General features: G+C 32.9%; 3 protein-coding genes across 4 annotated transcripts; 1 reads left to right on the top strand and 2 right to left on the bottom strand.

Annotated features, from left to right (window-relative positions):
• Positions 1 to 540: 540 nt before the first annotated feature.
• Positions 541 to 8,035, top strand: LOC107920270 (uncharacterized). Its single transcript, XM_016849882.2, has 12 exons — positions 541 to 1,195; positions 2,063 to 2,179; positions 2,289 to 2,481; positions 2,719 to 2,885; positions 2,998 to 3,172; positions 3,677 to 3,738; positions 4,209 to 4,290; positions 5,255 to 5,312; positions 5,501 to 5,625; positions 6,264 to 6,347; positions 6,448 to 6,518; positions 7,649 to 8,035. Exons 1-12 carry the CDS (start codon positions 741 to 743, stop codon positions 7,782 to 7,784), a joined length of 1,725 nt encoding a protein of 574 aa, XP_016705371.2. The 5' UTR covers positions 541 to 740; the 3' UTR covers positions 7,785 to 8,035.
• Positions 8,036 to 10,624: 2,589 nt separating this feature from the next.
• Positions 10,625 to 12,948, bottom strand: LOC107918840 (BTB/POZ domain-containing protein At3g19850). Its single transcript, XM_016848425.2, has 3 exons — positions 12,510 to 12,948; positions 11,276 to 12,406; positions 10,625 to 11,220 (listed from the first exon to the last, which is right to left on the bottom strand). Exons 1-3 carry the CDS (start codon positions 12,570 to 12,572, stop codon positions 10,780 to 10,782), a joined length of 1,635 nt encoding a protein of 544 aa, XP_016703914.1. The 5' UTR covers positions 12,573 to 12,948; the 3' UTR covers positions 10,625 to 10,779.
• A 738-nt stretch (positions 12,949 to 13,686) lies between these two features.
• On the bottom strand, positions 13,687 to 18,487 carry LOC107920484 (transcription initiation factor TFIID subunit 15). Of its 2 annotated transcripts, none has more exons than XM_041111820.1 (8): positions 18,274 to 18,487; positions 17,811 to 17,966; positions 17,373 to 17,719; positions 17,062 to 17,256; positions 16,603 to 16,686; positions 14,966 to 15,047; positions 14,757 to 14,883; positions 13,687 to 14,131 (listed from the first exon to the last, which is right to left on the bottom strand). In XM_041111820.1, exons 2-8 carry the CDS (start codon positions 17,928 to 17,930, stop codon positions 13,917 to 13,919), a joined length of 1,170 nt encoding a protein of 389 aa, XP_040967754.1. In that variant the 5' UTR covers positions 17,931 to 17,966; positions 18,274 to 18,487; the 3' UTR covers positions 13,687 to 13,916. The 2 variants fall into 2 exon arrangements, with proteins under 2 accessions (XP_040967754.1, XP_040967755.1); XM_041111821.1 differs by having other exon boundaries at positions 14,969 to 15,047; positions 18,274 to 18,486.
• Positions 18,488 to 24,877: the final 6,390 nt, after the last annotated feature.

Here is a 24,877-nt window from a genome sequence, read left to right as displayed (position 1 = left end):
CAATTTAAAATTTAATTAAAACAATTGTTAATAGACAAGTGTTCATTTAAAATTAGGCTTGGACTCAGGCCAAAAAAACCTTATCCAATGCCCGACCCATTTTCTAAATGGGTCTTATTTTTTTACTCAAGTTTATTTTTCGAGCCTATATTTTTATCAAAACCTTCTCACTTTTTGGGTGGACCTGACCTAACCCATGGATAGACACCCGACCCAACCCAACCCATGAATAGGTTTAAATACAATAAAATAATTGAAAATTATGAATATTTAAATATTAATACATGCATCCATCACAACTACTAATTTAAAAATTATTCAAATTCATCCCATCTAAATTCCGATTATAAATTACCATCCTTAATCTCAAACCATAGGGTGAATCTGTTAGTAAAAAATAAAAAGTAAAAATCACTAGCAACTATTTTCTACTTTATTTTAATTTTTGATGTAAAAAATAAAAAATAAAAAATACTTGCAACTATTTTCAATTTTATTTTTATTCTTTTATGTAAAAAAAAAAAAGACAACAAGTTTAATGAAATTAAATAGCGAGCCTTCAACTTCAACAAATTTGCCCAAAATGTAGAAACTTAGTTTTTGTATTTAGTCATCATCTTTTATACGATACTCCACATCCAGTAGCAGTTCAATTAAAAGCACCAAATTCCTCAAAATGATTCGCCCAAAACCCTAATTTGAAACCGTCTCCCTTTTATTTTACCTATCAGAAATGATTCATGGTAGCGATGATGATGCAGCAGCCGCAGCAGGCGACACCGCCGAATCCTCCTCTTCCTTCCGACTCTTCACTTAGATCCCCTACCTCAACTCCCACTCAATCCCCTCTCCCTCTCCGCCCACGCCAGCCCCTTGAGCATGTCGCGGTTCCAATCTCCGCCGCTCATCCTTCCGGTGAGCCTCTCGTAACCATGGGGACCGCCGCACTTCCACTCGCCAGAGTTAGGCTATCCGATATTTCCCCCTATGATGGTGCCCCTTCTGCTTCCTATGTGAGGGCCGTGGAGGCTTTTTCGGGTTCTTTGATGCGACACAATGCGGCGGTTATTGAGTTTGGGAACGAGGATGCCGCATTGATGCGTTGCGCCTTGGAAGCCGCGCGGTTGTACTTTAGGAGTAGGGTAAATACTGCTGGAAAAGGAAGTCGTGGGTTTTATATGTATAGGGCTGGAAGGTATGTATTTTTTCTGTCCGTTCTCTTGAAAAATCTAATGCTTAATTGTTTTTTGTTTTTTTGTTCAAATGATTGCTTTCAGTTAGTATGCTAGCTAAGGCTTGTATTTGCTTCGTTGACCATAATTACTTTAACTCGAGCAATCGAGCTTATTGCTAAAGCTCGAAAAAGATCGAAGCAGCATTTAAGAAATCGCTTTATAGTTTATGAAATGATGAAATCTTTCCTCTAGTGTTTAAATTGGTACAAAAGGAGACATTTTTATTTGGATTTGTTTCAAGAAGTTAGCGAATCAGTTTCCGGAGGGTTTTACACTTAAGTGGTGATACATCTTTGAAGTCATTTGGTCACCTTGTACCCGAAGTAATGTGATTTAAGTTAATGCCAAGTCTTATTTCACAATAGAATTTTTTATTGCAAAATTAACCTTAAAATTCTTTGGCCATGTTGCTGGTCTACTGCATTGCTGGAGCCTATTTCTTAGTAACTTTTCTAGTCTCATGTCAATTGCTTGGATGAACAGTTGAGCACTTCTTCATAATAGGAGTTCTCCTTATTCCGGCATATGACTTTGCTAGGATATGCTCATCAATGATCATTTAGCTAATTTTCTAGCTGTAAACCTATTGAATGCCTTTTCTTTTAATGGTTCTTGCTGCAGGTTTTATACACACTTAGTAGTTACGCCATTTGGTCTATACATAACATTTATAACTGCCATGGCTTTTTGCTGCATACTTATTTTAAATGTATCTTACATTTACTTTTTTTTTTTCTCTGAACTTGTTTATATTGCATTTTTTTATGCATCTATTTGCTTATTACCTTTGGCCAATTGATGACAAATCGTTAGCTTTCTTCTGGTAGGTCTTTGGAAGATTGGGACTCATCTCCCCCATGCATGGCTGATATATTTAGGTGCATGGGGAAGGCAGCTCGTGTTGCTTTATGTGCAATAGCAAGGCACCTTCGTTTACAAAGCGAGTAAGGATGGTGATGGTGGATTATCTTACCTGTATTAATTTGCTCATATTTATTTTTTCTGCCTTCTATCTTGTTAATGATATCAAAATACAAAATATGTATTGTACAGTGTGTTCAATCATTTACTTGATGATACCCCATTACCTGCTAATGAGGTGTCCTCATCGGTGCTTGTTGCATCCTACTCTCACATGTCTTTGCAAAATGGAAAGGGGGCTATTGGAGGAGGGAAGCCAGGGACTGCTGGTGAAGTTGAGAAGGGGTTGTTGACATTGATTTCTTCAGATGGTCCTGGTCTACAGGTCTCTTTATTTTTCTTTCCTTGCAGAAGAAAAAAAATCTTTGATGTACGAATTTTTCATTAATCAAGCACTTTCTTCTGAATCTGTTGCTTTGCATATATCTTTTTTCTGTAAAAACAAACTCATATTGAAGTAAGGAATATATACTTGCAAGCACATGTGTATGCATAATTTGTTTGGGATATTTTGATTATATGATCCTTTTGGGGAATATCTGTTAAATATTTTCTGCCTTAGGTTTGTGATCCCAACGGTCGTTGGTACCAAGCAGATGCTGGATTAGCTCCTGGGGATATGTTGCTCATTACTGGCAAGGTGCTTAGCCATGCCACTGCTGGTCTTCGTCCTGCTGCCACCTATAGAGCTGCTCCCGAGTACCTATCAGGCATTAATAATGGTGGCAGGTAACATGTAGTCATGTTCCCTTCATGCTTTGCTGCTTCTAACGTGGCAGCAAAGTTATTCAACTTGTACTTCTTGACTAAAGTGAGTAACCTTTTCAGCACTTGGTGTCAGGACATCACTTGCATTCAGGCTCATGCCGCAAGGCAATGCTATATTAGATTGCTCTCCAGTTGCAGCTGCTGGTCATGTCATTCCACAAAGCTATGTACCAATATCTGTTAGCCAGTTTATGGATGAACTTTCTGCTGAAGAAGATGTAGTGTGCAATCGTTCTGATAATACTTGTGTAAGTCCTGACTTGTTGCCTTTCACGCAATGCTTCTCCAGTGAAAAGTAGAATACCTAGAAAAAAAGGGTGATGGTGAATATCCATCTCTCTCATTTAATATACTGTTATTGTTTTTAACTAATTTTAAGGTGGTGAAAATAGTCCTTTGCAGAATTTGAAAGCTGATTTAGTGTATAAATTTATTCTGTGCCATTTCGAGTTGCTTCTATTCTTATTTAGGGAAACAATGTTCGACTTTGTTTATTTTATATTTTTTTAATAGGGCGAGGCTTTCAAATACATGTGATGGGCCTGGTGGTTGATTGAAAGTGGATTTTGTTGTGTTGATTTACATTTTTATTTGCTCACGAGTTTATGGAAAGCATTTTACTGGTTGCACAGCTTTTCCCCCCTTTTAAATGGACCTACTTTATTGTTGTTGCTTGCATATTGCATTTCGAACTTTATATTTTGGCTGCAATTTTTTGTTGGAAAACCTTATTGTGAATTGTGGATTCCCAGGTAGCTCGAAACAATTTGAATAAGCAGCCTTCATTGAGAAGCGTTCTATCAGACCCCTTGTCGTAAGTTGTCTCACTTTCATTCATCTTTTTGTCATTTCCTTTGGTTAAGCTATTTTGTATCTTTTTTAAAGTTTTGTTCGAAAATCGAAATACATCCTTTGTATGTCATAGCATCAATAAAATTGCTTATAATCATATTGCGTGTGAATCAGCATAACCCGTCATCTTTCCCTCCACCTTTAAAATGGGGCATCTTCCAATTAGCTCACTTCTTTTTATAGGATTTCTCTAGGCTATTCTCCCTCATGTATGATAGACCTTAAAAAAATGCTTCCCATTTTGTGCTTAGTTGGCACCACATCTGCCTTTTTTAGGATGCATAATCCTTTTTAAGCTTCTCTGAAATACAAATGAACCTAGGTATTTGTATAAATCCAGTAAGAAAAAGGAAACATTCATGCTAATACATTTCCCTTTTCACATTTACCATGTCTGCTGATCTATTTTGTTGGTTTTTCCTTGATGCTTAGTGGTGCATTCCTTGAAGATGCTGTGGTTGTTTCTTGTGGACATTCATTTGGTGGTCTCATGTTGAGGAGAGTCCTTGATATGGTAAGCAGGATATTGCAATTAAGGAGAACAAAATGTTGCTTTATTTTCACGCTGCATGGTTTCCTCAAGAAAATGACAGTTCTGCCCTTTCTTGGGGATTTAGAGGTGAATCATCGAATAACTGTAGGATGAGTTATAATCTAGAAGTTGAATAGATTCTCTGAGAACAGAATAGCAGTCGCATCTTTCTTTTCCTAAAGCTTGTAATTCTCTGTGGCCTACATTAACAATTCTTCTTGTCCTTTGAAAAGAGGGAAAATGGGAGGTAGACAAAGGCTAATGGCTATTCATTTGAATTTAATGAGTCCGTTTACTCTTTTGATAACTTTTCATTTTTGAGGAAAAACTAAACCTTTTAACGCCAAAAGATTTTCAGCTTGTTGGAACTTGCTGTATGTTCTATGGAAAGAATATTTAAGAGACAGGGTAGATAAATAAATAATGGTTTTCTCAAATAGAAGGTGTGAGCACACCTAATTCAGCATTCTAGAATGATGTATCTGTTGGTAATATCGATCTATTTTTATCTCCTTATACTTTTGATGGTCAAAGAATGGGGTCAAATGCTTTCTTTTCTTTTCTTTCTTTTTTTTTTTTTGGGGGGGGGTGGAATTGCAATCAGGCAGTCTGCAAACTCATAATTATTACAGGAGTTAATGTAAATCAGAAGTGCTAAGAGGTCTGCCAAGAAGATTTGAGGGAAAGGAGATCTTGTCATTTTGTGGCTTATAAAGGCTGTTTTTATGTTGGCGTGCATCTGTTGTTGTTTATATGTCTGCTTGTACGCAAGTGCATAAAGTTGTTTGCTTTTATTTCTCCGATTAGATCACTGCTGCATTTTATGTTGAGGCTTATCATTGATGGTTATTGCTGTTTCCTTTTCATTACTGTTTTTTTGTGGATTTATTACCTTTAGATGGAAACAGATAAAGGATCATAACTACAATTGTTGTTTGCATCACAGTCAAGATGTACACTCTGCAGTGCAGACATCGACTCTGGATCATTGATCCCTAATATGGGTACATTCTGATAGCTTCATTAATTTTCTCCATCTTTTTGTTCCCAGTTTTGCTATGTTCATTTCTTTCTGTCTCACTTCTCTCCCTCACCATTTCCTTTTTCAAGTAATTTGATTCCTTTTGTGTTCTCTCTTTTTTTCTTGAAACTTTTTTTATCTGTTTATCATATTTTCACTTTTGTCCACCAGCTCTAAGAGCTGCTGCTTTAGCTGTGAAGCAAGAGGATAATCGGAGGCTATTCCATAATGCTGCTCTTCGTAAACGACGGAAAGAAATGGGTGACCAAATTGATTTATCAAAGAGATCAAGCAGGGTATGATCTAAATTTCTTGACATCGTCCTTTCAAACTTTTGTTTGGCATGTATAAACTGTCATAAGCATAATGGGGATATTTAACTCGCAGTTCATTTGCAAATGCAAATGCAAATGGGAGGAGATAGACCCATAATTATCCATATGGGCAAAACTGTTGCTAGAGTTTTCAAAGTTTAGGAGTGCTGCTTCTTGGAATCCGGTTGTTCTCTAGGAAATAGTCTTTATTATTATGAAAATGGGAAATGGGCCTAAGTGAAATGCAGTTCTTTGACTCATTTTACTTCATTTGCTAAAATAAAACAATCACATCAATTAATTTCTCAACATGGCCATTCGGTGTGAATTGGTATTTTTATTGATGCATCTTTGTGAACTTACCTATCATGTAGGTTAATGTCTCAACATGGTCATTAGAAGTCAGGATAAGCTGAGAAAAAAAAAGTTTATGGTGGGAATTTTAATTCTTGAATTCTTATGAAATGAAATTGAATCATAATTTAAAATGTTTGAGGAAAAAAAGGGGACATTTATGGTGAATATTATTCAAACTGCTTTTAGCACTCATTGAACTTTCCAAATGTAATTTGTTATGTTTTCATCTTCAAATCTGACACTCTTCAAATGTTTTTCTGTAGGAGAATGGAGAGATTGGTGCTGAGGATGGGTTGCATAGGGGCGTGCAATATCCATTTTCAGTGAACGAGAAGGTGTTGATTAAGGTGTGTGTTTTGCCATCTGTTTATGGCAAAAATTTTGATTATGACTTCTCTTGACTTAAAAATTAGATTGAAATTTGAGACGGTTACACTGATTGTTTAGGGAAACAGGAGGACACCAGAAAAGTTTGTTGGAAAGGAAGCCGTTATTACATCCCAATGCCTCAATGGCTGGTGAGTGGGCTTGATCCAAAGATCTTACAGATGCACAAAACTGTGTCTAGTAGTCTTCAATTTTGTAATAAAATGCTCATTAAAATACATTGTTAGATTCCAGTTGTGAATGAATTGACATGAAGCTTAAACAATTAATGATTTTGATATGAACCGACTTGAAATGTCTCTAGTCTAAATCCAAAGAAGAATTGAACTATAGTCTAAGATGACTGAACTACAAACTAATGTGACAAATGATAGTTTAAGGAGCTGGGTTATGACAACGAGAAAGGAAAAGATAAAGATAAACAGGGGGAAAAAAGGATTACCTAGGCTTTACAACTAGGGATTCTTGATTGCATCAAACAAAGAAAGTAGAAAGAAATTCTAAAGATTCACACCCAGGTTCCTTTAGGACTATACGCTTTAGGTTGATTGTATCACAAAACCATAATAGCAATCATACTGAAAATCTCTTCATAATCAAAGTCAATATTTATATAGGCTACTAGCCAACTGTGAACCTTAATCCTAAAAGAACTAGAACCCCTACCCCAATTAGGACTTTAAAAGAAAAATACCAGAAACTCTTAATAACAAAAGCTAATACTTTAGAAAAGCTTATTAGGATAAGGGGAGCAAACTAAGATGCTAATCCTACTGGAGATGTAAAGTACCAAATATAACTTTAGATTTATGAATATTACAGTTAAGTCTCATAAATACAACAAGATCAACAAAATAAAGGCTTGAGTAAGCCAATCCCTCAATTAACTTAGTAGGGTTCTGCATTATAATATGGCTGAGCTTGAGCGTAACTCCAGAATTTTACTTTTAACAAGAAAGTTTTAAGTTTGAAAAGTGCATTATCAACGTGTTGGAAAACTCAAGCAGAAGACTAAAATAATAAATATTATCTCCTTCACTTCTGTGTGTTAATTCCTTTTACCCCCACAAAAAGTAGACTATAGTGAGATGACCTTTTCTTGAAGATACACATTGAACGTATTTCATTAAGTCGAGGAAACTGTTATTTCCTCACTTTTTTCACTCACACAGAAAAAGTAGATATTTCATTGCAGCAGAGGTAGCAATGGGCTTTAGATTCATTGGTGACGGTTGCCATGCTTTTTATGAATTTCTTGCAGGTATTTGCTTAAGATAATTGGAAGTGGTGAGAATGTTCGTCTACAATATCGATCTCTTTGTAAGATCATGAACCCTCAATCCACCATTGAAGAAGATAGATGTCCTTCACAACCGATTCAGAACAGTAGCTCATAGTTATAGCTGTAATTACCTTTTACTCACGGCATAAAGAAAACCTCAAATACCTAGAGGAATAGTGAACTTGTCCGGCTGTCATAGATATGTAATTTCCTTCTCCTTTGTTTCTTTGGTTATACTATTGTTGTATTTGAATGTTGTTTTTATCCAGGAAAAGTAAGTTATTTGACTCCCAATATCATGTAAGAAACTCTGCTTAGAAAAAAGGAGCTATGGAATATGTATAATACGACCAGCTTGCATATTTCTATGTTTGTCTGTTGTTTTTTTTTAATCTTTCTCGATCATGTAAATATGAAGATGACATAAGTTATTTCAACATGTTGAAATCGTACACTGCTGTCCACAAATACATTGTGTATTAAACTCCCCTTCCTGCCCTTTCTGCCCAGAACTTTAACTAGCTGCCCTAGGATGGTGCCATCAACCGGCAGCCACATTTTTCTTTTCTTTGCTGCTTTTCTTTTTCTTCAGGCTCGTATGGTGGTTCCTGTTGGTTTCCTTTTTAGCAACATCCATGTTGTGATGGCTGCTTGCCTAATCTCTTCTCCATCCTTTTTGTTGGGCCCTTGGTTTTCCAAAGATGGTGCAGGCTTCGGCTGCTTGAGGTTCCCATGGGTTATTTCAGATCAACCTTGTTCTTGGTTTACATTCGTTGCTCCTCCCTCTCCCTTAACTTGGTTCCCTGGGGCTGCTGGGAGCAGAGTTCTAAGTTTGGTGTCCACCATAGTCTTTGACGCTTGGCATGGTCATTTGTGGGGCGTTGTTTCGATTGTCCGCTTTTAGTGTCTTTGTTGCTCGCTCTCCTGCCAATACCAATGCACTGGCCTGGGTTCTCCTTGGCCTAGTGAGCAGGCTTCTACCGTTATGGTTGGTGCTGCTGCCATAAGTTTGAATAGGAGAACGACGAAGATTGCTCTTTTTCTTGTTTTGGGGTTGTGTTGTATTGACTGAGATTTTGGGCAGTTTATTCCTCTATTTGCTATTGTTTTTGGGTACTTGTTTTGGTTTTGGGTTGATTCCGTAGCAGTTTTCCTGTTGTTCCATCATTTGTTTTTTCGTTTTTCTGTTTATGGAAAAATATGGCTATGAGCTTCGTGGATTTAATTGTATATTTGTGTTGGTTAAAAAAATATTATTTTTGTGTTCATTGTAGAGATGTTCATGGGTCGGTCTGAGTTAGGTTTGGATTGAGCTTAAACATGATATTAATATATTTTATGCTTGTCCAAGCTCGGTCTGTCCCGAAATATGGGTATAAAATTTTGTTTAAATCCGTCTCTATTTGCAAAAGAATAACCCAAGTCTATTTTAGGCTCATTAGTATTTTTAAATTTTTTTAAAAATATTTATATTATATTATTTAAGTATTTAATTATTTTATAAATAAAATTAATTTTTTTATATAGTTATCTTAACATTATTTTAATGTTTATATTAGAGTAATAATATATATTTAGTATAGGTTTATTCTTTTAATGTGTTATAAATTACATAATATAAAGTATTATAAATTTAAAAATCGATCAGATCATGCTCAGATCTTAAATGTTCAAGCTCATATTTTAATTGAGTCTATTTTTTTGTCCAAACTTATTTTTTGGGCCTAATATTTTTATTAAAATACTCTTAAATTTTGAGCGTGCCTTCAAGTCTAAATAGATAATTCAACCCATGAATAGGTCTAATTTATTGCTTGATATAATTTTATCAACATACATTCTCGTTTAAACTTTTAAAATATATATATATTAAAACATAAAAAAATTGTCCTTATATTTAATTTTATATTAAATTAAAAACATTTATTACTTAAATTAATAATTTCGATTATAAAAACAGCCAAGCCACTTTTCGCAAGCAAACAAATGTTGGTTTAGTTTTGGAAAAAGATGTAGTGAGCGTCCTATATACCCCAAAGCAAAAGCATGTTACATACATAGTAAGATAACACCTAAATTGCCCTCCCCATGTTATATGTGTCATGCTTATTATTATAATAATTTTTAAGCATATTAAAAATTAATAATGGAATAAAATATTTAAAAAAATTACTATCATTTTCATCCAAGAAAATCGATAAATATATAGTAAGATAGCAAAATAAAAAATAAAAAAAATCAGGGTTAATCATAGATTCCCCCTAAATTGCTACCTCTTTTATACAAAAAGTCAAAAAGAAAATTGGAAAAATTGTTGGGAAAAGAGAGCAAAAATCCAAAAAAAAAGCAAATACATGTTTTGTCTTAATAAAACCACAACAGCAAACAATACATATATGTTTGTTTAATAATCACGGGATCAGTCGTATAACCCCAATTGACATTATTAAAATAATCACATGTTGACAGACAATGAAACAATAAACCAACCGAAGCCTCCCCATAGTTTCCTCCTTCACTCTTGGCCTTTTCCTCCCACTATAGCCCCCCAGCTCCCCCCCCCCCCTTTTTTATTTCTTATATCATCTATTAGTACACTCCTTTTTTTTTAATTTATATCAATTTGGCTTTTTTCTTTCTAGTAAAGATCTGTATTTTCTTTGGTTAATGTGTTGTTTGCTTTTGAATTTATATATATGTATATTGTTGATTCCATACTTTAAAAATATTATGTTTTTATTTAATCAACTACTTAAGTATTTTATAAATAAGTGGGAGATTTTGTTAAATGGACAGGAAAAGAAATATACAAATGAACTCAGATAAAAACTTTTTAATTTACACTGAAAATTTCCCATTCATATTTTTGTAAGAAAACATATAATTAAGATATTCACCATATTTGAATGTCATAATTAGATATTTATGTTAAATTTTTTAAAGTATAAAATACAATTACAATGTAAATTTTTTACTTTTCAAGTAATCATACAATTTCTCAAACCAAAAAGAAAAAACTTATTTACTTTTTCAATGTAATCATGCATTTTCTCAAATCTTGGCTTCCATTTATCAAACACTAACCCCCTTCAGTAATTATACAAAGAACTTCAACAAAATCTTGGCAAAGTTGCATTGTAGCAAGGGGTGACGGCACTGTTATGCCTTGCCAACTTTGACATCTGCCCCTTCATTTCCTTACACGCTTTCTCTAATTCTACCACTCTCCATTGCATCTTTTGCAAATTTAGTTTCATATATTCAGCCCCTTCTGAAAAATTCTCTGCTGATGATGAATCTATGCTATCATGGTACAACACCCGGCTGCCTTTGGGATTACTCCCATATAACATTATCTCATTTTGGGGTACTTTAGATTGCTGTGATATGAGTGCTTGAACTGAAATATTTGGTGGGATTCTTGGATTCTTGGCTAGCTCTTTGCTTGCTTCAAATGTGAGCTTTTCATAGTTGAGACATCTGCAAAGCCTTGATCTATCTTCAAAAGAAAGTGTAGGATGGGAATGCAATAGCCATTTGTGAAACATCAACTCTATGAGTTGAAAATAGAGGGGGCAAAAAAAAAAAAAGGTATAAAATGGTCACCTGAAGATAGAAATCAATAGCTCTATAGACCCCATCAAAGCAATCTCTAGCAGAATGTGGTAAACTCTCAGCAACTGCAAGGAACTTAGAGGTGTTGAGGTTCTGATCAGGAGATATTTCTCTCAAATAATTATCTATTAATCTTCCAAGCTTCTTCATCTTCTCTGAATTCACCCCTTCACTATTAACAAACACTGTAATCAATCTTATTACCAGATTGACATCATAAACACCCTTGTTATGTCCAGATACCAACAAGTCATCTACAGTTGCTTCATCAAGATTCTCACCAATCAATCTCTCCAACCCTGCCCTATAGTCTTTGCTGAGACTAAAACCAGATACAAGTCTCAATACCCAGAAAAGTTTCCTGCAAGAAAATTTGGTTTTCCCCACTAGGATAACCCCATGAACAGCTGTGTCAGCCAGACCACCATATTCAGATTTTGAGGTTGGTGAACCTTGGGGTCTGCTTTTGAGGTAATGGAGAAGGAACCTTGTGAGTGTAAAACTGTTGTTTTGGTTCCCATAAGCACCCAAGTTCCTAATGATTTTTTCTATAATCTTTGGACTTAGTATTGTCAAGTCATCAAACCACCAATCCTTGCCTGATTTAGTACATGGGCTAGCTGACTCAGGAGAGGCTTTGGATGTTGAAGAGAATCTGAACCCAAAACTTGTCTCAGGTGAAGATGATGACGATGAAGATGTTATGAAGTTCATATCTGAATTCTGAGCAATCTTTGCTAACAATGCAAAAATAAACTTTTGGATTAGACCATATGAATCTGCATATGAAAAGAATGGCTCACAACTCCTTAGGCTCATGATTAAATCAGTCCAAGACCAATCAAACATCCCTTCAAGGAACTTTTCTGTTTGTCTCAAGAGATTGTTGGTTGATGTTTTCTCAGTCATACCAAGAAAAAAAGCACAGCAATAAAGGAGAGGTACATTGGAAACGGTGATTTCAACTCCACCATAGCTATAACAGAACCTTGCAACTTGCTCAAACCCATCTGGTCCTCCAGGGAAATCATTGAGCTCTATAACATAATTTTCAATCTGGGTTTTTCTCTTTTGTTTCCTAATGATCTTCTTCAACCTTCCCGAGAAAGCTGATATAATATTCTGAAAAAAAAAAGTTCCAACAAACATATTCGCAAACAGTGGTTCTACTTGTCCATACAAATGAAATTAAGAAAGAAAAAACCCCAGAAATGAAAGAACTTACTTCATGAAGGAAGAAAGCATGTTGATCATTAATGATAATCTGAAGATTGATGAACTGAGGCATTGCTATTGCTTGTTTTTTTCCCAGGTTTTAGCTTGGCATAGAATGAAGCAATGAAACAAAAATAAAGGAGGCTTTTGTTAGTATGTGACAAAGAAGAAACAGGAAAGGGTGTTGAGTGGCAAAAGAGGCGCAACAAATATGATTATATATTAGAGAGAAGCCATAGCCTAAAAACTCCAAGTAGAAATTATTGAACCATTTAGGTAATGGATAAGTAAAACCAGCAAACTTATGCCATATTGCCAACATGCCACGGGATGTGCGTTCCCAATTTTATAATCAATGATGTTTGTCGATCTGTATACTTTATTTTGCCAAAAAGAATCCTGCCACACCGGTAGGTTATAGACAAAACCTTCAAAAACTCTTCCATGCATGCATATGATACTTATATATAAATGCCATTTTTTAGATGTTTGGAAGCAAAAGGGATTAGATTCAATTCTTTGACTGAGAAGAGATATCTATATATTATATATATCAAACATTGAGCCAATTGGCTAACCCTTTTTTCTAAGCCAATAAAATTCATTTACTAATAAAGGATTACAAGGTTAAAGGATATCATTCCCGTTCCAATGATAGAGCATATTTTAATATGTCAAAGTCTTGAGATTTTTGTATAAAGTCATCACTTCATTTATTTTTTTATTCTATACCTTTAATTTCAAATGTTTTAATTACTTTTATATATTAAAGTTTATTCTATCAACTTTCATTTAATTATTTGCTATACTGTGAGATTTTGTTATATGTCATTAATAAATATGGTGGTTAGATATTTGGTACACTGCTAATAAAGTTTTTAAACTACACAAGTAAGTCGGTGGTTAGATATATAAATGTGTATTGTATCTGGAGTTGGTTTATGAATTATGATGTAGCATCAATTTTATTACAAAGAATGAATTTGTATAATGACTATGGATAGTCTATGTATGAAAATAAGGTCATATTGGAGGTGTTAATTGATGTGTACCTACTTACTAATTTTTTCATGTCGGTATTATGTAATATTCAATAACCCAAAGTTGTGTCAGTGTAGAACATTTTTGAAGAATGATGTCAACCAACTTTTGAAGAATGCTCAAACATTCATCCCGAGTTTCAAGAATGCTAAAAAGAAGGCTTTGAAATACCATAGCAAGGAGATAAAATCATTAACTGTTTTAATTTCAAAATCTAAACTCTCCTATAGTACCAAAACTGTGGCCACCCCATCACACTAAATCCACAATACATCCAACTCTAGATACTAGTCTTTGCTAAGATGCCAATTTAACTCAAAATGTTTCAATCAACTGCCATATTCTAACCACATTAAAGTCACCCATTCTTTCTTTCTCAGTAAAAGTATCTGCCTCGGTCTCGATCCCGTCCATAATCTCTATCACGCTCATAATCATAATCACGGCTCCGATCCTTTCCCCTATCCCTCTCTCTGCTTCGACTACGGCGTCTTTCCCTATCTTCACGCTCTCTATTCTTGCTACTTTCTCTATCATCCCGTTCCCTTCCTCTGTCTCTGCTTCTTTCTCTTCCATCCCTATCAATCACACCTGCCAGATACAATGTTTTATAAAATTAAAAAAAAAAAAAAACTGTTGATGTGCCTTGGCTCTGCTGAGACCCTGCAGGTTCACAGGCCAAGTGGCACATCAACAAGTCTGGTATTGTTCCCAGTGGGAATTTTGTCTCCCACCTTAGTCGAGGGCTTAAGTGCCTGAATAGGCGGCGGATTCACAGACCATAAGCATCTAGTAGGATGCCTGAGAAGGCAAAACCATGCACAATTGAGCTCTCGGCAGAGTCTGAGACAAAACTTCCACTGGATACAATACTGAATGTGTCGAGGGTCCCACCCTCAACAAGAATACTGTTTTTTTCTGGGGTATAAATGAAATAAGTGTTGTTTTATTTAAGTTAAAAAAAAATGTTTATATGAGCTCAGTATTTTATGCCTATATGAAAGTTTTCAATGAGTATCTATCTGGGCTAAAGCTGATATGAAATATGGTTACCTCTTTTACAAAATATACTGTAAAACAAAATTAGTAGTCAAACTAATCTGGAGCCAAGGAACCTAAACTAGGACCCTATATCTTTCATTTTCAGTATGGCAATCAGTATCTAAAAACAACGCATCCTCATATGAAGTAATTATCAATGAAATGAACCTAATACCTAGTTCCCCAACCTCCCAGCCAGCACGGCCTGAACGTGGTAGCACTCGAGCAGCTTCAGCTTGTTGTGTTTTTGCTCGAAACTTTTTCTTGAGATTGCCAAACTCATCATACATCTCACCATCATCCTGAGGATAACACATAATTACCATAAAATTTAAGATATTCAATGAACTAAGCTTCAAGTAATGATAACACATATATTTTTACTTCTTCTGCTTCACGTCGACGTCGCCTTGTTTCCTCTATCTCTTCTTCATCAAGTTCTTTGTAACCACCAGCACGTCCTCCTCTGTTAACCACAAGTTTAAAGCAAACGTAAGATGCTTTGCACATAGCAGTAAAAATCGAAGGGTAGGAGTGAAAGCTCAGTAATACTGTAGTAAAATGTCAAAAACAAACTAGCATTTCACTCCATCTAGTAAAAGCATATTAAATGAGTCAAAAAAATGGGATGTGAATACAATGAAAGAAAAGAACATAGAAGAGGAAATGAAGCCAATGCTCTGATAATAAAATTAATTAACAAGTAGAAGAATACCGTGAAAGCACATAACAAGAATGCCTATGCAGTAATGGCAGTTACTCCAGAACATCACTACAGAATCAGGTAAAACTGTTTAAAAGGAATAATGCACTGTGTAGAAGAATGTACACAATTCAGGTAATAAGAGGAAACTACATTTCTTTTCAGTTTCCCTCCAATGAAGTGAATGTCTAACTAACTAAATTTAGGAATCTTCTTGCTCTCTAGATAGCCAGTAGCACAACAAATTCCAACAAGTTCAAATAATGGAAATGGGCAGCTAAGGAGAAAATGATGGAACAAACTTAAGAAAGTTGAATACCAGTTGTACTAACAAAACCCAATCAAGCCAATAAAATAGGGTCTAACCAGCATATCTAGCGCAAAGAAAACTAATTGACAAACATATTTAACAAAAAATGATGGAAACCAGATTTCCAAGACATTTGGCTCAAATAAATAGTAAGAAAGTACTGAAAGAAGTTCAAGAGCACAAAAAGGAACTGCCTGACTACATATCAAGGAGCAAAATTGATGCACAGAAAAATAAACTCAAAGCATAAACCATTTTTGTTCCAAAAAGCTTTTCCAGTGAAATAATAATAACAACAATAACAACAACAACAACAAAAAAAGAATAGTTTGTGGTCCAAGCCATTGTGTGTACCCTAATCATGAAAAAAAAAATAGTTAAATCATGAAAGAAATGAAATAAAGAAAATACAAGAATGAGCTGGTTTATTGGAATTTTCTTTTATTTTCCATCTCCTTCAAGTGAATGGAGTGTGGTACAAGTTTCTTTTAGAAAAGGACAAGTAAGGAAAAGTTAATGCATTTGAAAGAAAGCAAAGCCATGTTTTAGCAACATTATATGAATTGGAAAAGGTGAAGATCGAAAGGGGGTGTCTCATGCCTGATTGGAAATAGTAATGGCAACAATATCACTACTGTCAATGAAACATGGTTCTCAGCTTTCTCACTATAACTCAAAAAGATTAAAAGATACAAAAGAGAAACCACTGGCAAAAAGAGAAATAGGGAAAACAAATTAATGCCAATGCCCATCCAAAACCAAAAGGTAAATCAGAGGAAAAGAACACTTGTAAGGTTGACGACTTCTTCATGTAAGATTAAAGGTCCACATCACCCTCAAGGATACTCTTACAACATGAATGAAATGAAGCAAATGATTAAGCTACACAATGCCAACATAGAAAAGTAAATCAACAATACAAAGAAGATAGATAAATTTTTCAATGAAAATATCCACAAGATTTTAATTTGTAACTAAGATTAGAATATATCAAATACTTATGAATACCTCACACCACCCTCATTGTGACCAGGTTTATTAGTGTTGCAAATATTGCATTTCATACGCTTAGCCCAGTTGATGTTACCACACCTGTTACAGAGAAATGCAAAGAACTGAAATGAATAACGTTGCGCAAAAGATGGCATTACATTCAAATATAAAAAACACACCCAGATTTCTTAACATTTGTAGAGTTGAAGTGTAAAATGTTTAAAGCACCAATAAAACCACCCCTAGTGGCTCCTCACCAATTTGTATAATCCAGCAAAATGTTAAAGACATCACTTTGGCTTAGCTCAAGTGGCAAGAGAAGGGGCATGTTACAGTAGAGATATTATGTTCGAGCAGTAGTGCTCTCCTTTGCACCAAATAAATACAAAAACTAAAAGAAAATCTTGACTTTCCTAAGATCACACAAGGACCAGAAAAGAAGAAAATATTTCACTCGAGCATTAGAAGTCATACATTGGGCAAGGCCAATCATTTGGGCCAAAAAGTCCACCAGTAGCAGCTACTGCTCGGCCATGACCTCCAGAATCAGGAGCACCACGACCCCTCCCACGACCACCAGCCCCTCCAACACCACCAGATGCACCTGCAGGTCGAGCAGTTCCACATCGATTGCACACACCACGGAATGAAAAGTTGACATTGGAACAACTGCAACCAGAAACATAAATTATATGAAGTATGAAAATAATGATCAGAGGTAAAGACAATTGGAAGGAAATGTTACAGAAGAGCAAGAAGCTGCTCACCAATATCACATCACAGACCTTGTATTCGGACAGAGCCAATCTCCCTCCTGTTGCCACGTCTTTCCTGAAGCATCAACCCGACCTCTACCCCTTCCACCACCCCCATCCATGTCCTTAGCTGCATCATCCTCAAATCCACCATCATCAGCAGCTGCAGTTGGAACATCTACAACAGCATTACTACTCTTACTCTCTGCCATAAAAACACCAATTGTGCTCCCATGGAAATTCTTGTCATTAAACCATTCAACAGCAGCCAATGCAGCATGTGGATCCTCATAAGTAACAGTAGCATCACCTTTCGGCTCATTTGTCACCTTATCTCGGTATAACCATATCTTAGGTCGACCAGTTCGCTTATCTTTCTATAAAATCAGAAAAAAACACAACAATAAGGTGACAGATAACACAAACAGCTGCATACATTTTGTTTTTCCATCAAAACTTTATGAATACCTTTAGCAAGCCAATGGTTCCAAAATATTCAGCTAACATACTTTCATCGGTTCCCTCAGGTAAATTACAAACATAAATGGAACCGTTTGTAGGGTATCCTCTTCCTGAATTGCTTGCCATAGTTTCTTCACTTCATCAAAATCCTTCTAGAAAGCTCTAAACAAAATTAAAAGGTAAGCTAGGTTTAAAATTAGCAAAAAGGGAAACGCTTAATTGATACTGCAAGGTGCCATTAACAGAAAATACTATAAAAATTTATTAACATATCACAACAAAATAAACACAGGTAGATCTCACCTTAATTCTTTCATTTTTTTCTTTTAAAGAAAAAGAAATTTAAGCTAAATCAAAATTTAAGAGCAAACAAAATAAATTAAAAACGCTAAAATATAGGATAATCAGGAAACATACGACAAAGATCTGAAGCGAAGAAATAAAGGGAAAGGAGAGATGGAATTCTCACTGGTAGTGGTGGCGCAGGCGGCGGTGGTGGAAGATCAAATATGTGAAAGTTAAGATGGCCGTGGTTTCGTCGCCAGCGACACCGGTGGTATATTTTCTCTTCCTCCTTACGATACGAGTTGAGGATAGGGCTTCTTTTTTTTATAACGGGTCCTGCCGAGAGTGGCGTCTCCCGCTCCGATGTTGTTATTATTAACTAATTAATTGAAAGAAACATAAACATAAGTAAAAACTTTCTTTTATATATTTTTTAATGCTTAGGCATAAAATTTTGAAAGAAAAATATAATATTTAAAATTTTCGATAAAATAATTTTTAAACATATATTTTCTTAAAATAATTATTTAATTAAAACATTTAAAATAAGCAAAGAAAAAAAATGATATAATATATAAAAGTACAGGTTTAATTTTTTTTTAACTCAATACTCTTTGTTTTCTGCCACATTACTAAATTAATTATAATTTAATTCAGAATTGTTAGTTAAAAATATGTGTTAATTTTAAAATATATTTATTATTTGAATAGAATTCTAATTATAAAATATAGATAAAAATTGTGATAATTATTTCTCATGTATCTTCTATAACATGTTACTAAATTGACATTTGAAAAAAAATTATAATATTTAATTTAGAATTATTATTAATTTAAAAAATTAATGTAAAATAGAATTTGTGATGATTACACATTTAAAAATAATTATAATTTAATTTATAAATATTAGCTAAAAGGGAATAACTTACATTGATCCTAACAACTAAGGTTTTTAGGCACTAATAAAATTTTGCCATATCATCAAAATTTAAAGACATAAAATTATTATTATACACTCATCTATAGAGAAATTATTTTATGGACCTTTCCCACCACATAGTCCCCTTTCAATTATTTAATAACATTGCAATAATTTTTTCCATGTCATTGACACATAATGTTAGTAATTTTTTTTATCCTGAACCTAAAACTTAAAACCTCAAGCCCTAAACATGAATCCCAAACTTGAACCGTTAAGTTTTGAACTCGAACCCTTGAACCTTAAATTTGAGTCATGAACCCCAAACTTTGAACCTTAAACTTTAAATATCGAACCCAAACCCTAAACCTTGAGATTTGGGGTTCAAGGGTTTGGGGTTCAAGGTTCAAGGTTCAAGTTCAAGATTCGGGATAAAATAATTACTAAAATTATATGTTAATGTCATAGAAAAAATTGCACAAAAAATACTATTTTTTAAAAAGTTAGTTGCACAAAAATTAAAAAAATATTAACTTATGAAAAAAATGATTAAAATTTGTAAAACAAGGAAAAATGTTTGTTTATAATTTTAAAAATGAATTATTTTAAGTTATTTAATTAAAGTTAAATTAAGTTGGAGAAGATATTAGATATAGATGAGTATATAATAATACTTTATTATCTTTAAAATTTAATGACGTGACTAGGGGTGAGCGTTCGATCGAATCGAATGAAAAAATTTCAAGTTAAATCGAGTTGTCGAATCCTATTTTATCATCCTAACTCGATTTGAAATTTTCTCGAATCGAGTCTAGTGAGATGAAATTCGAATTGAATCAAATATATTTGTTCAAGTTAAATTTTAAAAAATAATTTTGGGTCCTTATAATCACTATCACCCACCGTAATCAAATTTGCCTACCGTAATAAAATTTGTTATTAACTTTCATCCCCTTCTTTGCTTGCTTAGTTGCTTCAATTATCTTTTGATTCTTGTCACTATGTATTTTGAAATTAAAAAAAATATATTAAATGTAAAAAATGTGATTTTTTAATAAAAGTTATCTTAAAGATAAAATGTGAAATTGATACCAACATAAAATTTTAACATGAATATTTTATAGCATGATCAATAAATCAATTTTAATAAAAATTTATAGGTTCAATATGATTAAACAATTCGATAATATAAATAGTAGATATAAATAAATATTTTTGAACATAATATAAATAAAATTATTACTATTTAGGTTTAAGAATTTTTTTGGATGATTTTAATTTTTGATTTAGGGGTAAAATGTGAGAAGTAAAAGTTTAGGGGGAAAATAAAAAATTTTGGGGATTGAGAGTAAAATTTTTTTTTGAGGGGGGGGATGGGTTTGAGGTAGAAGGGGGTGGGATGTGAGAGGAGTAAAAGTTTTCGGGAGGAAGTGGGAATGAGTAAAAGTTTTGGGGGAAAGTAAAGAGGTTTGAGAGTTTGGGTTAAAATTGTAAAATATTATAGTTTGGTATTCGATTTATTCGAATTATTCGAGTTATTCAAATTCAAAAACCAAACTCAATTCGAACTCGAAATTTGAAAAAAAATAGAGTTGACTTGAATAATTCGATTAATTTGAATAACTCGAAATTCATTTTTTTTTATTTTTTCGAGTCGAATCGAGTTTTTCTCACCCTCTAAATGTGATACTATTTTATTGGTGCCTAAAAATTATACTATTTTAAAATGATCCTATTATAATTTTTTCCCTACCTGAAAAAGTTTAGTTAAAAATGTTCTTACAATTACAATCATTTGTAACAAAGTTTTTTTTAACATTTTTATTTTTATTGTTTTATTTGATATTATTTTTTGTTACATATTAATTACAAATTATTCTAGTGAATTTATTCATTATAAAGAAAATAGATTAAAATTAAATATTGTAAGAATTTATTTTATGACATATCAATTTTTATTGTTTTGTACAAATGATTTACTAATAGGAGTTTTTTGGTACTACCATATTTGAATTATCAAAATAATTAATATATTTTAATATCGTTTAAAATTATTATTTTAAATCATGATTACATGGATTTTAATTATGATTTAAAATTTTTTAATATTAGTAAAATTTATTGATCTACAAAATATCAATATTTTAATATGATATTTAAAAAAATATTTTTTATTATATTTGAATTGTTAAATAAGTTAATATGTTTTAGGTATATTAAAAATTTGAAATAAAAAATTAAAAAATTAATTGCAATAATTAAAAATACATTATATAAAAATTAATTAAAAAATTAAGTATATAAAATCACATGCAACGCATGTGACATTATAATCTAGTAATTTTAGAAATTTATTTTATTTTATTTTATTTTGAAAAAGTGCCAATTTTATTTAAAATAGAGTTGTTACTTGAATAGCATCGAGTAGTTAGGTGTATTCAATCAAGTAGCATAGAAAAATTACTGGTAAATTCAATGGAGATTGTTAGTATTAATAAGTTAAAATTATATAATAATAATGCAACATTAAAACAATGGTTATTCGAAGAGGCAATATTTAATCATATTCAAACAACAATGGCAACAGAGAGTGATTGAAGATTATTTATTAAATTGATGATGACGGAATATAATGTTATGATATTATTTTTTTAAATTTTTTATGTAAGTTGTTTATATTATGTGAAGCAAACACTCTTAAAATTATATTTTTTTATCCATCCATTATTTACTTGGTGTAAGTGGAAAATGTTTTTTTGGATTTGTTTTAAAAGAAAGTCAAATTTCAATAATTATTTTTAATCATCATTATTAAATGTGTTTATCAATTAGTGTAGATATCTTCCCTAATTATCATGAATTATTATTATAATTGTTACATGTAGAGAAATTATCATCATCCATAACTAAAAATACATTAATTAAAAATTAATTAAAAATTAAATGCGCAAAATCACATGCATTTTCCTACGAATAGCTATATAACTAGTTTCTCATCTCGTGCGATGCACATATTTACTTGTATGTATCAATTAAATTATAATGTGTTACAAAATTTGTACCATTTCATAAATACTATGTAGATAATATTATTTAAACTATTTTTGTATTTATAATTGTGAAGGAAAAGAAAGAAAAGGAAAAGAAAGAAAAGCTTAAAGAAAAGAAATGATCAGGGGCGTAGTTAGAATATATTTTTGGGGCGGGATTAAGTTCTATATTTTTACGATAGTAAAAATACAATGTCATCATTTTAATAGCTTATATTTCTATAATTTGTAAAGGATTAAATTAAATTTTTATTATTTTTAGAGGGGCCAAAATGCAATTTCACCATTACTAATTTAAAATTTTGTAAATTATAAAAGACTAAAGGAGAAAATTTTTCATTTTAGGAGAGTATTTCAAAAATGATTAAATATTATTTTATTTGAATGATTAAAATTAGTAAAGGAAATAATTTTTTTTTTAAAAATTGTTTGACAAAACTATGCATTGGAAAGGGAATGATTGAATATAGTAATTTCTTACTATTATCATAACATACTTAAATAGAAAATTAAGGAGTAAAAAAGATATTTTAACATAATTGAGAGATGTATTTTCTTGTTTAAATTTTGAGAAGTGCATAGTTAGACTTGAGTTAGGAAAACTTTATGCATTAACCGACCTAGCCTAATTGGCTAGTTATACATATACACATTTCATCATTTCCAAACCTTAATCTTTCCATTGTTTTGTCTTTGTTCATTTGTCTGTTTCATTTGAAGGTTTGATTATTTTAGAGAGATTACAACAATGGAGTCAATGCTAGCTTTTACTTTTTGTGAGAGTGGTAGGGGGAGTCTATGGGACTGTTTGTTTACTTAGCCAATATCATAAGCTTGTTCCTGTTCCCTGTCCGGTATCACTTTCTGTTAATCTTCACCGAGATCTTCGCTTGACAAGGAATGTAGATTCTTCATGGTTTTCATGGTTGCTCAAATATTGTCCAAATGCTACGATTCATTTTCCATCTCTAAACTTGAGGTGAATTATGATAACTTGTAACACCCCAAACTCGGCCTAGACATTATGATCGGATTGTAGAGGTTACATCGTATGTGAAAATACAAACACTTAATTTTCTAAAGAAAATTCACTTTCACCTGAAAGAAATCCAAGTTCATGAAAATGAACCAATTTATTTTTTTTGAAACCCGTGAGTACGTTGAAGGAAACCATATTTGTAAAATTTACCAAAACATATTTAACATACTTGCCTCATTTGTGAGATAAATCATCTTAGTAAATTTTAATTAATTTTGCAGCGAAAAAAACCTCATAACGTATCGATTTTAAAACAGTGGTACACTTTTAGTTATCTTAAATTAAGCGTAATTAAAAGTTAAAAAATTTTACGAAATAAATGCCAAATAATCCTAACATTCTAAACAAAACTTAAATGTCCAAAAATCGGTAAAACCAAAGAAAGTCCAAAATGTCCATATTAAACAAAAGAGAGTCCATAATACTTAAGCCAAATACATTAAACTCGAGCTCCAGAGTCACCGTCCAATCCTAAGTCAGAGGATTACTTGAAAAGAAGCAAAAAAAAAGAAAAAGAAGTGAGCTTTAAGCCTAGTGTGTGATTTGACCCATAATTTTAGTACAAGTAAATATAATCATCACACCGTTTCATAAACATATCGGAATTCAAATTAAAGTATATCTTATCATATCATAACGTATCGTAACATATCATATCATATCATATTGTAACAAAGCATATCATATCATGTCCTACCCCCATCTGTTACACACCATCTCTGTCCACCTAATCACATCATATAGGACTGCAAGAGTCTATCCATCCAATGACACCAATATGTAGAAGTGTGCCACTCATATAATTGCAGCTGAGTTGCCATATACAAATTTACGGTCTAGCCACCATAGCCCCAGTATAAGCTATTATATACCACTTCCTCCATCATATTATATCCCACCCCTAAAACACATGCATATCATAATTATATACATACATACTTATATCATATATCATATATCATATGGCATGCATACACATGTACTTTCATATAATAACATATGGTTAAATTGTAACATATCCTACTTAGCATACCTCTTAAACTTACCCATGTATTTTTACATATTAGTATTTATGCTTTTCCGGCCCTATATAATGCCTACGAACCCAAATTTTGAGTCTTTCAAACAACCTCAAATCGGGCCCAAAAATTTGCCAAAAGGGCCCACACGTTTCAAAAAGCTAGCCCGTGTGGTTTGCATAATCTCACACGGCCATGTACCCCACATGGGCTACCAACACGACCTGTAAAAACACACACGACTGTGTGGCGACACACAGTGAGTCACATGGCCTACACACACAGCTATGTGACACTGGTAAGTTTCGAAAAACAACCTAGTCTCGCAATTTATTCGAGTTTCAAATGAGTTTTTGGGTCGATTTCACACACCTGATTGCGAAATCAATTAACCATGCAGCTAGGAACTCCCGATACCTACACTGAAACATCCAATCAAACCATCTACTTGTTAAAAACTCATATATTTTAATATTTTTATGTCAAAAATTTAGCCCCTAAAACGGAATTCGTATACTTATTACTCAAAAACAACGCCAAAGATGGAAACTACTCCATTGGAAGATTCTAATTTTTGCACCCTTCGCCTATTCAAAAATCATAAAATACCAATCAAATCTTTGAATAGAAAATATACCAACAACCTCACTTCACTTAAAACCGATTAAACTAAAACAACCATGAAAAACCAAAAGAGTATTTGAACGAACTTACACTGAGAATGGAAAATGATCCAAGTAATAGACTTAATGGAAGTATTG

This window comes from Gossypium hirsutum, chromosome A01, assembly GCF_007990345.1.
Source record: "Gossypium hirsutum isolate 1008001.06 chromosome A01, Gossypium_hirsutum_v2.1, whole genome shotgun sequence".
In the NCBI taxonomy this organism is placed as follows: domain Eukaryota; kingdom Viridiplantae; phylum Streptophyta; class Magnoliopsida; order Malvales; family Malvaceae; genus Gossypium; species Gossypium hirsutum.
The sequence above is the reverse complement of the archived record's forward strand: the minus strand, read 5'-3'. Positions and strand labels throughout refer to the sequence as shown.